The 14964-nt window shown below is 45.2% G+C and overlaps 1 protein-coding gene across 4 annotated transcripts in view; it reads left to right on the top strand.

Annotated features, from left to right (window-relative positions):
* GRIA1 (glutamate ionotropic receptor AMPA type subunit 1) overlaps positions 1-14964 on the top strand; it is a 774249-nt gene that overhangs the window by 668004 nt on the left and 91281 nt on the right. For all 4 annotated transcript variants that reach the window (XM_069653990.1, XM_069653989.1, XM_069653988.1 and 1 more), the window contains exon 12: positions 12897-13095. In XM_069653990.1, coding sequence (XP_069510091.1) covers positions 12897-13095 — 199 coding nt within the window. The remainder of the gene's footprint in view (positions 1-12896; positions 13096-14964) is intronic.

The following is a 14964-nucleotide window of genomic DNA, read 5'->3' as shown; positions in this document are numbered from 1 at the left end:
CTGCTGATCATGACACCCTGGTCCACCCTGGTCCTCAGGGAACAGGGATGTGAGGCAGTATGTATCTTCATGTCCTTGTTGTGCTCAAAATAAATACTGTACTACTAAACCCTTGGGGTTACTTCAACAAGAACCTCCTCCTACCAGACCCTGGCAACACGTCTCCACAGACTTCATTGTTGATCATCCACCTTCACAAGGACATACTGCCATAATGGTTATGGTTGTTTGATTTAGTAAACTTTTCTTTTTTCACCACTAGCAGGACTTCCTTCAGTTCCTCTCACAGCTTTGGTTTTTCTTAAGGACATAGTCAAATTACATGGTTTCCCTCACACTATCGTGTCTGATAGAGGATCCCAGTTTACTTCTTTATTCTGCGCTACTTTATGCAAACGATTGGGAATCCACTGTGCATTGTCTTCAGGATATCATCTGCAAAGCAATGGTCGGACAAAAAGACTCAATGCTACCCTAGAGCAATATCTACGATACTATAGCAACCAAGAACAGGGCAATTGGTTGGATCTATTACCCTTGGCAGAGTTTGTCTATAATAACACCATACACTCTGCCATTGGCACAAATCCATTATTCTACACCTATGGATACCATCCCAGACACCTTCCTACTACAGTGTTCCCAGCTTCCAAGATTCTGTCTGCAGATGCCCTTTTGGAAACCATTTCTCAGACCCATAAGAAAGCTCTTCAAAACCTGGAAAGGAGTAAGGAGGGTGCAAGGTAATTGCTGACACTAGCAGAAGAAGGACCCTGTCCTGGGATGTCAGCTCTAAGGTGTGGTTGTCAATTAAGTATCTACCCAGATGGGTTTGACCTACCAAGTTCTCTCCAAGGTACATCAGCCCATTTGAAATACAAGCTATGATAAATTATGTGGCTTATCGATTGAAACTACCTTACGGACTTAGAAGGATACATCCAGTCTTTCATTCCTCCCTTCTGAAGACCTGCCTTCAAGATCCATTTGGTCATAAGATTAAGAGACAAAGCAAGGAGAACACTGATACATCTAAAGAATACAATGTTTCCAGACTCGTAGATTTCCGATAAAGCCATGGAACGCTACAGTACATGGTTCATTGGAAAGGCTTTTCGGAAGAAGAAAGGACCTGGGAACTACCCGAAATATTCATGCTCCTCGCCTGATCCGCCTTTTCCACAGGAGCTACCCAAGCAAGCTTGGGGGACTTCATGTAGGGAGGGGCATACTGTCATGGCGAACTGCTGGAGCTTATGGAGACGCTGGCAGAGAGGTTAGTTTCCCTCTTCCACAATGACCATCATCTGCGGTTTAGTGTTCTCCCAAGATGGCCACTGTATGTTTATCTTACAGCCAGTCATCCTGCTTGGTGCATTTCAACCCTCCTTCTATCAGGTCAGACGCTGCCGAGTATTGCGCTCTTGTAAGTGTAATCTTTTCTGCCTTCCTGTGCTTCATTGTTTCTCATTTTTCCTCCGTTTTCCCCCCTTGATCTAGTATTTTCTTCATGTTCCAATTTTTTTCTCCATCCTTCCTTGCTTTTCATCGAAAACTCCTTGTTACTGCCCTCCTCTCATTCTGCACGCACCATTTTCGTGTTCCTGTATCTACCTGGAACACTCCTCTGTGACTGTGAACCATAGCTTATTGCTGACCTCCTTTACTTTCCTGAAATCCTACCACCATTTCCAGTCTTCTACATCAGATACACAGTCAGGGTTTTTTCAGCCAAAAGGCTTTTTATCTGTCAGGGGGTGCGCTCCATGGGGTCCCTTTTGCCTCACTTGTTCCCCAAGTACGCACAGTGGCCTACAGAGGAGCTCACCCTTATCTCTTCACTAAGAAGGAAACGATACATGGAACAAAAAGACGCAAGAAAAAGTGTGACCAGGAAGAGGTTTCACTTGAATATACAGGTGAGGAGTCAGAATTACCATTGTCACCTGAGGGCTGTCTCTGTGCTGCATCTGGGTCTGAATCTGGATTGGTAGGTTTGGAGGAGATTGGGGGTGTCGATGTGTTACTGCAGTTATGCGCCTACCGCTTTCTCAATGATCTTACCTAGAAGGGAAGATGGGTGATGGGGCAATAGTTACCTAGGTTGTTGGGATCTAGAGTGGATTTCATTAGTAAAGGGAGGATTTGTCATGTTTTTAGTGTCAATGGGAAGGTGCCTTGTGTTAGGGAGCTGTTGATGATCTCCAGGTAGGAAAGGAGAGCTTCAGTAGGGAGGGTCTTTAGGATGGATGCTGGGAGGATGTCATCTGTACACAATGTGGCTTTGAGGGCAGCCAGGGTTTGCACCAGGTCCTCTGTCGAGAATGTCTTGAATGTTGCCCAGGGTGTGGAGATTATGCGAGGAGGGACGTTTGGTGGGTCTGTGGATGTAGAGCTGGCATCTATGTGCTGGTGAATCTTGCTCATTTTGTAGATGAACAAGGTGTTCATGGCAGTGGATTTTTCAATGGAGTGTGGCAAGGCGGTGTTAGCTAGCTGGTTGATGCACTGCTTGACCACTTTGAATAGGACTCTGCTTTTGTTGTCAGCTTCTTCAAGTGTATTTTGATAGTAGGAGGCCTTGGATTTGTTGATTAATTGTCGACGGGTTGCTCGGAGTGCATTGAGGAGCTCCAGGTCAGATGCAGTCCTGGAGTGGCACCAGGCTTTCTCTTGCGTCCTGATAACTCTTTTGCTGAGGTTGAGCTCTTGTGTGTACCAGGGTGCTGACAGTTTCGGTTTGCAGGTGCGACAAAGTGGTGACCAGGTTGGTGAAGTCTCTGGTGAAGGCAGTGCTGGATTTGGGGGGTCTGCATGAATGTGCTTGCTCCCCTGAACACCAGCATCCTCCATTGTTCCTTCTGTGATTGCACTGTCACCCCTGGCCTCAAGCAGGCATGTGTCACACCATTAATGAAACAGCTATCAATGGGTCCAGCCCTCTGTTTTAGTGGCAGGACTATTTCCACAGTCCCATTTCTGCTAAAGAGTTCGGATTAAGCTGCTTCCATCCAGGCTCTCTCTATTTCTATTTAATTCAGATGGGTAAGGCACGACATTCACTTAATAATATCTTGGCATCAAAGAGGCTGAACAGAGAAACAATTCTGGTGATCAACAGGGATAGAGACAGGTTTTAATGAGGCTGTGACATTGATGCAAATCAGTAGCTGCTCTGATATATATGGGAAGCGAGTTCCATAATCGAGAATCCTAACATCAAACCCTTCTGCCTCCCATCCAGTAAGGCGGTAAAAAGGAGGCGTCAGTAACTTGTCAGTAGAAGAATGCACTCCGTGCCAATTAGATTTATTTGGCAAATGCATAGATCTGGATCTGGAAATAGACTTGTGGACTATACAAAGTGCTTCATGCCGAATGCTATTTTTCACCGGCAATGAAGATGGCAAAGAGCATGGGGCATCTGTTTACGTGGTACCAGCTGCACACACGTGTAAGAGCAGAAACTGGGGGACTAGCAATCTGACTTTAGACCTCATTGAGTCACTAAGACCACCTTGCTAGGTTCTATGGCCAATTCGAAAAAACGATGATGCTACTTGACGTGTCTGCTAGGTTATACTCCTAAAGGAGAGGGTCCGTTTCTCAGCAAAGACTGGGCAACTTGTTCCCCAGTGCTGACATCTCTCTTGTCGCTGTGCATCAGGCTAACAGACTAGGGGCCTCAATGTGAATCCCGTAGAAAGTGAAAAAAACAGGTGGCAATGATACTGTTGCATGTTTTTGTTGGTCTGCATGATTATAGGTTTGTAAACCCATTTCTGGGAAAACAGCTTGCATGTGCATGGTGATACTAGCGCCAAAGAATTTCAGTAATGGTGGTGCAAGAATTACCATCACTGCTAATACCTTCAATGGGATTCAATGTTATTGCCTCCAATGGGAATTCCAGTGGGATTTCAATGGGGTTTCAGAATGGGGATTGCCAGTAATCTCGTATTTAGGTGGTGAAGCTGCTGCTTCTACTGGTGGTAACGATAATTCAGATTGACGCTAAAAGCGCTACTAATACCACCAAACTGTAATGAGGCCCTGGGAGTCACTTTTGTTTCCCCACCATCTATACGCTCGCCCTTTTTGGAGCCAGGGCTGGCTCTACTAACATCTACCTGCAGTCCACTCCCTCCATCCACTCAGCCCTTTGCTCTCAGACCTCAACCTTGCTGTGATGGCGCGTGCATTCACAGGGGCAAGGATGAACTATTGTACCATATTTACGCTGGGAGCATTTCAGCAGGTTTTTCAGCAAGTATGCAGCCGGTATTATTACTAGCGCCCTGTCAGAATAAGGGCTTACCCCTGGTGCTGCTGGGAAAGATGGAATGTTACCCACGCTATCAGCCAACCAAGAGGCGAGCTGTACTTCTGTCGAAAACCCGCCAAGGACAAGACGAGCGCGATGTTTCATACGTCACGGAACGTCCCCAGAGGCGGGGCATGTTTTCATTCACAACAAAAGCATCTTGGAAAGGGTAACCCTCAAGTCTTAACTTTTCTTTGGTGCTACTGTGCTCCCTACCCGTTTTTCCACCGTTCCTGTTTCTTCCCCTATGATTTACCTTCTGTGCTTACTGTTGAGGCATTCCTCTTATACTCGGTTCCCGTCATCCTTACCTAATCTCCTGCACTTGCCTTCCATCTTCCAATGCAGCTCAGCTTACCTGCTTTGACTCGCTGAAACTTTTTCTTTCCTTCTTGTGAGGTTTTTTTCCTTGGACCTGGCCTTTCTGGCAGCTTTGGTGCCGCCCTTCAGCTGGATAGCTCTGGCTCCAGAGAGGAAAGGCCTTTTCTCTACAGCACCAAGACTTCAGCTTAACTACAGGAAAGGCAGTTCACTAAAAGATAGTGACGCCTAAACCCTCCTTCAGAAATGGGTCCGCTACAGGAATTGAGGCTGCAGTCCAAAACCTCACGACTAAGGTACAAACATTGAAAATTGAAAACGTATATCTGAGACAGGCCTTGCAGGCCTACGATGCCTTAACTGAGGGTTCCTCAGGGTCGGCAACCACAACAGATAAGTAATGCAGCGATTCAAAAAGATTAAAAGAATTCTTGGACACCTGCTCTGTTCAATTTTCCTTTCGGCAGGTTTCCTTCAAAACGGAATGTTCCTAAGTGGATTTCCTGATTACACACATGTCAGGTAGTGCGTTGGCTTGGGCGACCACTCTGGTGTCAACTGATGATCCCCTTCTTAATTCGTATGCAGGATTTGTGACTGCCCTTAAGAAGATATTTGACTGACCTGATCTGACATATACAGCTCAAGAAGAGCTAATGGTTTTTCACCAGGAGCCATATGATCTGCTTACATATACCACTGTTGCAACTCACTTGGACTGACGAAGAGTGCTTTGCCTTGTATCGCCATAGACCTTCTGACAAGCTAAAGGATGAGTTATCCCAAGTGCCACGTCCGTCTTCCTTGAACCAATTTATTCAGTTGGTACTTCAGATAGATTTCAGATTACAGGAATGTCGATTAGAGAAAAGACGAAACAGGCCTCCAGTTTTTCACAGCCCTCCACAAACCCCTACACCTTATGAAGGGGCCAAGGATGTTCTAGAGCCAATGCAAATTGGAACGGCACAAGGGCCGTTAAGCTCGGGAGAAAGACTCAGACGCCACAGTAACAGGATCTTTATGTGTTGCGGCTCAGCATCACATCTCTTAAGGAACTGCCTCTTGGCCCCAAGAAGAATGGAAAATGCCAATTCCCAATCCTAAACGGGACCCAGGATCACGAGCAATTCCTTAGTCCCTCACAACAAGACAATAGCATAATTTAATCAGCTATGACTGAGACTCCACTCTTACTAGTTTTGAATGTCGGTTTGCATATCTCAGAACACAGGACCGTCAAGGCACCCTCCTTGGTGGATTCAGGTGTGGCAGGAATCTCTATAGATGCCACATGGGCTAATCAGATGGATATAACATTGCATAAGAAGAACCATCACATCCCAGTAGAAGGAGTTAATGGATGACTCCTAGAAAGCGGACCTATTACAACCCTACACTCATCCGCTCCAGATGCATATACAACAGCATACAGAGACCATCGAATTTTACATGATCCAGGGAGCGCATTTCCCTATCATACTCAGGATACCTTGGCTCAGTCTGCACAATCCCTACATCAATTGGAGAGCCCTTACCCTTTTCCTAGGGCAAGAACACTGTTTGGCTTCCTGTATCATGGGTAAGAAACCTGTGTCAGTGGTAGCCATACCACCTACAGATTTCAAGAGCTCTTCCAAATCCGTGTGTTGTGCTATCCCTCTGATGTATCGGCAATACCAAGCAGTGTTCCAAAAGTAAGTAGTCAAGTCCTTCCCTCCACACAGACCCGAAGATGGTGCGATCACTCTCATTCCTGATACTACGGTTCCATTTAACCAGATGTTCCGTCTGTTACCTGCAGAGAAATAATCACCAAAGACATATTTACGAGAGGATACAGCCAATGCACTTATTAGAGAACCTGTTTCTTCTGTTGATGCTTCTTTTTTTATACCCAAAAAAAAAACATCTGAGTTAATACCATGCCTGGACAATCGTGGATTAAGCACAGTTACCATCAAAGATAAATATCCTTTGCCACTGATCCCATGTGGCATAGCCAGTGCCACAGCTGTGTTCCAGAGATTCATGGACCACATTACCGCTGACCTACTGAATGTTTACAGAAAGTTAATTCCAGCTTTTACCAAGATGGTTTTGCTGTTGATGTCCCTCTTGAAAAAGAACACTCCCTTTCTTTGGGGCCCCAAAGATGAGCAAGTCTTTCAACCTTTAAAACATACCTAGACTTCGGCACAAGTATTGGTTCTGCCTGATGTACAAAAGAGGTTTATTGTAGAAACGGATGCCTCTGACAGAGCAGTGGTAGCAGTACTTAAACAACATGCTGATAATATGGAAGAACACCCACTAGCATTCTATTCCAAAACATTATTGCCATCCGAAGTAAATTGCTCTGTGTTGGAAAAATAATTTATGGCTGTTAAGTCAGCGTGCCAAGAATGGCTGCACTTCTTACTGGGCTCGGAACAAGAAACCAAAATAAGTACAGACCACCGGAACCTGCTCTTACTACAATTCTATGTAGAGGAGCAGGTGGATGCTTTTTCCCAAGCGCCCGCCGCCTCACCAACATCAAATTGGAACAGCAGAAGAGCTATATATAGGACCCCATCTGTTATGCCTATACCGCATTGAGAGTATGAGAGATGATATGCTCTCAGGCAACCATACTGAATGTACCCCAGTACTGAAAGAGTGGAAGGATGTCAGCATGCACCTTTGGAAATCATGGAGCGCTAAGTGGAATCTGACGAGGACAGAGTGCTATCATAAAGAACATATACGAGGACATACTGAAATGATATGAAAATACTTAAAGTAACAATGGAACTGAAGTGACATTTCTGAAATGGTAATCATATATACAAAGAAGATAGACATATAGAAGCTTGCTATAGGGGAAACTATAACGTGGCTAAGGCGGCCATAATAAGAAGCTGGACGTTGTCTCGTGTCAAGCCGAGACAGACCAGGGATGTAGAGTCAGGAGACGTTAGAGAAATAGCTTTGTGTGCAAAATAAAGAGCAGGTTGTGTTGGCCTGGGATCAATGATGCTATTTTAAGGAATAATTGCAAGGCACAAGGGGAGGCAGATGGATAAGTTATGCAAGACAAATTTCTCTTAGATTAAAGAAGAAAACATTTTTAAGAGCCAAGTATTGGACAATTAACAGTGTATAAGGTCTATACAATATGGAGTGAGCAAGTCTCTAGAGGCCAAGAGGGTCAAGAACACCCAGTATAAGTAAATCAAATAACATTAAATAGGAGGTTGAAATGGGCACATTTGCTGTCTATTAACCCATGATTAACAACTAATTTAAAAATAAGGGTTACTCATTAAGCTTTGGAGAAAGATAATGAGGTGCGTACACTCCCTCAAATGTCCCAGACCAGAGAGACGACTACAAGGTCAACAACAGATGGGAAACTTTGGCTTATGGCGGGACTGATGAGAGATGATGGATTAATTGGGAAAGGGGGGAGTAATCTGAAGACGTGACACAAATACCTGGGTTTTGTTTTGCTTACGTGCTGCTAACGAGCTGAAAGTCCAAGTTTGGGTGAGAATGCCTACCAATCAGAGGGTCTATGGGGCAACATTCTTTGGAATGTTGCATAGACCAATCTGCTGCCATTTCCTTTGCTATAATCAGTATTATACGTATTTAGAGGTAGTTTGAGCCATGCCTTACAAATAAGGGGCAGCCAATGAAGTACTAACACATATGAATATCATAGGTACATATATCCCCTTAACCAGTTTTCCCGTCAATAGGTTTTGCAATTTGCCACATAGCATGACATCATATATAACACATATTGGGGTATATAACCTCTGTATAATCAAGTTTGTTTGTGAATGTGTGAGCCTCAGTCTGTTGTTCACCAGTTTGCCCTTCTTTATTAAATTGAGAATAAAGTAGCCTGTCCGGTTATTTGGTCTGAGATCTTTATTGGTAATTCCATCTAGCACAAGAGACGCTTCAAGGTGCTAGAGCACAGCTATGATGGCAGAAACAGTCGAAAGACCCGATGGGTGTATTTCTTCTCTTATAACCAGTTTCACTTGACCTGCATTCCAGGATCACAAAATAATTGTCGACAATGCTCTTTTTAGAATGGACTGCTTATCTATGAAAGAAGAACAAATCCCTTATAAGATGTTCCGAAACACCACATTTGTTTCGGCAGTGACTTCCTTCCTGCAAGAAGTCTGCAAAGCATCCAAACATACAGCCCTCGTAGGGACTATACCTTCTACATTACGCCTTACCCATAAGGACAGCTTGTTATTCAGGGGTGCAGCCTTGTTTATACCGGCAACTTCCTTGAGACAAGTAATCCTACAATTATGTCATGATTCCAAAATAGGCGGTCATCGAGGCATACAATCAACTCTTCACTTGATACAAAGGCATTTTTGGTTACCTTGACTACAGAGGGGTGTTATCTCCTTCTGTCAAATATGTGAGATTTGTGCTCAAACCAAAACTCCCAGAACCAAACCAGCAGGGAAATAGAACAACCTAGTCTCCCTACAGCTCCCTGGCAAAAGATAGCCACACATTTCATTGTGGATTTGTCTTCTTCAGAAGGAAATGCCATAGTCACGGTCACTATCAATGCATTTTCCACAATGGCTCATTTCACACCCTGTCCTACTATTCGCACAGCGACAGACATTAGTCAAATATACTTTAAGGAGATTTTTAGACATCATGTAATTCCATCAGCTATTATTTCGGATTGCGGGTAAAAATGTTGGGATGCTCCATGTAAGAACATTGGAATGGGTAGGTGTCTATCTTCCGGTTACCAGCTGCAGTTCAACGTATTAACGGAAGGTACAAACCAGACCTTAGACCAATATCTGCACTTTTTTGTTTCAGCAGCTCAAGGCAACTGGCTCTAATTGTTACTGTCTGCTGAATTTTCCTACAACAATTCACTGCACTCTTCCATTGGCATGTCTCCCTTCTTTTGCAATTATGTTTTTCATCTCTCTTGGTTACCTTATCTGCCTAGACACAGAACCTTGGCACCTGCAGTCAGGGACACTTTACATGAGCTACAAGCAGTCCAACAACAAGCTCTTCAGTCTCTACAAAAGGCTACATCTGAAGCCAGGAAATGTTCAGATCTTCAGAGAAGTCAAATGCTGTCCTTTCAGATCGGCGATCAAATATGGTCGTCCAGCCGTCACTCACCATTACATCACACTAAGGGCACGTTCTCAAGGTTGACAAGATAATTAAGCCGGTAGCCTTTAGATTGAGACTTGCTGTTTCATAGAAGTAGAGCCATCCAGTCTTCCATTCCTCTTTGCTAAAACCCTTCAGGGCACTATCGCACCTGAACAAGACCAAAAGTGTGCCACCACCTATAGTGTAGGATCAACAACCAGAAATTGATGTTGCTCAAATATGTGATTCTAGCTACTACAGAAGAGTCCTACAATATCTCAATGATTGGAAAGGTTATCACCCATCTGAAAGGACTTGGGAACCTACTAGGCATGTTCATGCCCCAGCACTGGTGTGAAAGTTCCATAGACCCAATCCCTGGAAACGATGATCATCCAGACTTGGAAGGAGGCATTGTATCGCATTGCAGGCTTGCCCCTGGTCCTTCTGGGAAAGATAGAGGCGAGTTGTACTTCTGTCAAAAATCGGCCAATCACACGATTGCCATGACCTTTCCCACATCATCATATCCCCAGAGGTGGGGCATGTTTTCATTCACAACAACAGCATCTCAGTAAGGGCAAGTCTTGTGTTGCAACTTTTCTTTGTTGCTACGACGCTACCCATTTTCCTCCATTTCTCCATTTCTGGTTCTTCCTCTGTATGTTACCTTCTGTGCTTACTGTTGAAACAATTCCTATTATACTCTGTTCCTCCAAGATGTTCCCGACCGACACCGTGATGTCCTGCACTTACCTTTCATCTTCCGATGAAACTCTGCTTACCTGTTTTGACTCGCTGAAAGTATTTTTCCTCCCTGTGAGGTTTTTTCCTTGGTCCTTGGCTTTCTGGCAGCCTTGGAGCTTGGTTCAGCCGGATAGCCCTGGCTTTCAGAGAGGATAGGCCCTTTCTCTATACCACCAAGACATCAGCTGAACCACAAGTAAGGCAGTTTGCTAAAACACTCCCAGATGATAACACAACACGCCCATATTAAACAGTCTCAGTCGGCTCCCTCTCAAGGCCAGAGTTCAGTGTAGGACCCGCAACCTGGGCCGCAACAGCCTTCCCTGGACCTCTGAATTCACACTTAAGAACACACTTGACTGGTGCTCTTCACAGAGGGCTCTTCACCCTTACAACAAATGAACTGTTGCGGTCCCCCTGCTTCAATGGAGGAAGAGCTATATGGCAGCATTTCAAGTTCTCGCTCAATGTTCTTTGTCGGCTGGCGTCAGTAACTAGATGCATGGCTGATCAGTGGCGCTATGTTAATGCTGCTAAATAGATTAGAAAGTCATACAGATCCATGCATAGATGGATCAATGGACGGATCCACACATGGACGGACAGATGGATGACAGATGGACAGAGCAGCTTGTCTATGTGTAATAGGGGCACGAGGAATGAGTGCCTTGAAGGTGTTGAGACCGACTTTTCCAGGAATGGTGTTTACTTTATTTATGGACAGTTGAGTGTGCAGCGTTTGTGAGTAGATTGGTTTTAATACTGCCCAACAGACCTAGAGAAAAATAGTAGGGGTTTAGACACACATCTGGGGGACTCCACTGATTTCATAGCCTTCTGGATTGGTTCCTTTCTGTTTTTGGTGAGACAAAGTTGTGGATGCTGTTGTTGCTCTTGCCATGGGCTGTTAGGATTTCGGAAACAGGTGGAGGCAATAGCAACAGCATAATCTGCCTGGAATGTTACTGCACTAATAGGGACATGCAGAGCACTGACAACAAGAAACTAAAAGGCCCTTAGGGTCAAATTAATTGTTTGTGTCCTGATTTCTGCTATTATGGTGCAGGGATTCCTATGTTATGTTATGTTATGTTGATTTATAAAGCGCACCGCTGCCATTTGCATGGTCTCCAGGCACTCACGTGGCTCTGTAAGAAAGTGAGTTGTGTGGGCTAAAGAGAGAAGAGGTATGGGGTAGAGGTTGTGCTGGACTGTTGATGCTCGCAGAACCGGGAGAAACTGGTTCCTGTGTGTGTAGGCATTCTGAGTGTGCTTTGTTGTGTGTGCTGGGTTTGTTGTGTCTGGCAGGGTAACGTCCGGTGTCTGGGTTGTTTGCTGTTTGTGATTGTGTGTTTGTTGTTGTGGCGGGTGTGTGGCTTGTGTGTTTTGTGTGTAGTATGGTTGGCCCTTTTTGGGCGTGTATAGTACATGGGAGGAGTAATGAGAGCGGGTTAGTAAGTAGGTTAGTGGGCTGGCTTGGGTTGTGTGGATTGTTTTATTGTCGCGTCCTCCATCACTGCTGTTCCTATGCTTTGATGTCTTCGAACCATGGGTAATTTAATCATTATAAACCAGATCAGCTCATTAATTGTACAAACTCTGCTGGCTTTTATATTCATAATTTAAAATTCTAATTACTAGATAAGAACACAAGTTGCGTATAGGCGCGTTATAAATGCCATATCATATCATATCATGTCATATCATAAAGAGCAACTTTCACAGCCTCTGTCGTCATCCTTTTGTGACTGTCATGAAAGGTAATTGTAAGTACTATATTTTGCTTGGGTCCCATAGTGATGGCACTTTTCTGGAACCATTGCACGCCACACACTGGTTCCGAAATAGTAAACCGTATTCTGGCCGGGAGTGGAAGGGACGCCGGTGACTCAGCTGCTACCCCAGCCTCCTTCCTGTAGGTGGCACCATGGCTCACTGCCATTCTAGCCTGAGTACTTAAAGAGAGGTCGCGCTTATATGGAAGCACTGGAATTATTGAGTGCCCAAACGTGTGATGGAAGCCATTGCTAAGGGGCTCGCATGAGGGGGAAACCCCCTCCAGGCACCAAAAGTACTATTTAGGAAAAAAACACATTCCAGGCATTACTTTGTGATCAAAAGGAGACTCACTGCCAGAGCGTTGCTATATAGAGGACTTTCCATTTAAAAGAAGCTGTGATCATTGTCACCCCCTCCTTGAATGCTGGTGATGCCGGCATGTTTTAGCATTCATTGACTTTACTTATCAGGTACTGTATTCTTGTTTTCCACTTTGCATCCTTGTTGACTGTCATCCCCTAGCCCCCCAATGTATAAGTCACTCTCACGCTCTCTCCTTGTTTCTCCGCAGGTCCCTCTCGGGCCGCATCGTCGGTGGCGTGTGGTGGTTCTTCACCCTCATCATCATCTCGTCTTACACAGCCAACTTGGCGGCCTTCCTGACCGTGGAGAGGATGGTGTCCCCCATCGAGAGCGCGGATGACCTGGCCAAACAGACCGAGATTGCCTATGGGACTCTTGACTCCGGATCCACCAAAGAGTTTTTTAGGGTAGGTGTCTTATCTGAAACCCGGGCGACTCAAGCGTTGTGTGTTTCTCAGAAAGGACTGTCACAAGTATCCAAAAACATGTTTTTGAGAAGGCAAATGTGCAGTGAAGTACTTGGGTGAATTGAGAGCAACCCGTGTGCAAGAGCATGTTTGGAAGATGCAAGGACTACATCAAGGATCTCATGGAGCGTCAGTGAGAAATAAGGTCTAGAATGAGTCCTCCCTCCCAGTGTCTCTATGAGAAACAGAAAGGATGCAGCAGCGTGCCTGAAAGACAGACGGTTCTCAACAGGTGGCTGACAGTGTGTCTGGGAGACGTGTGGTCCAGGATCAGTGTGCGTCAGTGTTCTGGAAGGAGCGAGTGGCACACACTTCCACCGATGTATCTGGAAGAGTTCGGGTCCATAAGCATATGCATGTGTTATCGGGGAGGAGCGAGGGGCATCGGTTTCCAGTCGTGAGTCTGGGAGAGGGGAAACATGTTCCACTAGCGTTTCTGGGAGGAATGTGCGCCAAGATAGAGGCGCATTAGTGGTCTGGGAGGAACAAGTTGCACCCGTTTCTGCTAGTGTGACTGGGACAAATCAGGGCAACCCCTCCAATTGTGTGTCTGGAAAGTGAAGGTTGTGACAAGTGCGCAATAGCATGACTTGCTGAAGGGAAAGGTATGAGAAGGATCAAAAAGTATCCTGAGGAGCAGTGATGGAAACAGCATGTGCCCTGTGGTTGTCGGGGCAAGAGCAAGAGTCCGGCCCAGGAGAAACAAAAGTCATGCCATGGTCCTGAGCCAGCTTCTGCTCTGTTGGTGAGCCCTTATCATTGATTGATCTGGGCACTTGGGGTGACTTCAGTCACACCCTTCTGCTGGCTCCACATAGACCCCAAACGGAAGGGTTGAGAAACCCTGACCAAGCGCTTCATGCCAGACTCCAGCCTCTAAGCGCAGGACTGGCTATCGAAGCCCATGCTGCTGGGCACATTGCTAAGCTATACCCTCGACCCTAATTATGTTTCGCTTGGTTGTCCCTTGTAGTCGCCACATCTTTGTTTCCAGTGTGCAGGTCCTGTAATCCAACATGTCTGATCTGATTTTTGAACTTTTTGCAGCGTGCACCAGTTACAGGTAAAGGCTAGAGGTTTGCAAGAACTGTTGAAATCAAAGCGGAAATGTTTGAAGGTGCATCCTGAAATAGTGTTATTTTGAGAGGGGTTATGTAAAACCCAACGCAAAAAAGGCACTTCTCCGCTATTTCTTTTTTTTACTCTACTGAATAAAGTCCTGAAACGTCATCAAATTTAACAAGCGTGTTCAGTTCTGAGCAAATCGGTTACTTACCAAATTTGGTAACCTTCCAGGGATGAGGTGAACAGTTACAGAGGCAAACATTTTAGAATTTACGTATTTAAAGTGCTATGTAACGATCAGTGTGATGCTGTGACTCTAAGCACTTTGAGACACTGAAACACGCAGCATGGAAAGGCATGGTTTACACAGCTACACTAAACTGAGCAAGCACCAGTGCACCACAGGTGCTGTGCTGGGGAACTCAGGGCCTGGGACATAGGCCCCTGAGAGTGACCCCTCTAGGCTACACCAGGTGCAAATGATCCTGTTCCATTAACGTCACTGCTCATTTTCAAGCATTTGTATGGGAGAGAAGAGGGGCATTGCGCAACTTGTGCTTCCTCCATCGTCCTTCCTCTCCACCATACAAATGCGTTAAAATGAGCAGTGACGTTCATGCATATGAATGGCCTATTCTAAGCTACTACAAAACATTCAAAGACACAATGCAACCAAATACTCACTTCAAGTATACCAGAGGGAAAAGTGATGTAAGCCAAATAAAACATTTTCTTAATTTTGCT

The sequence above is a fragment of the Ambystoma mexicanum genome, chromosome 3q, assembly GCF_040938575.1.
Source record: "Ambystoma mexicanum isolate Mex_15411 chromosome 3q, UKY_AmexF1_1, whole genome shotgun sequence".
NCBI lineage: Eukaryota > Metazoa > Chordata > Amphibia > Caudata > Ambystomatidae > Ambystoma > Ambystoma mexicanum.
This window is presented reverse-complemented; position numbering and strand designations above follow the sequence as displayed.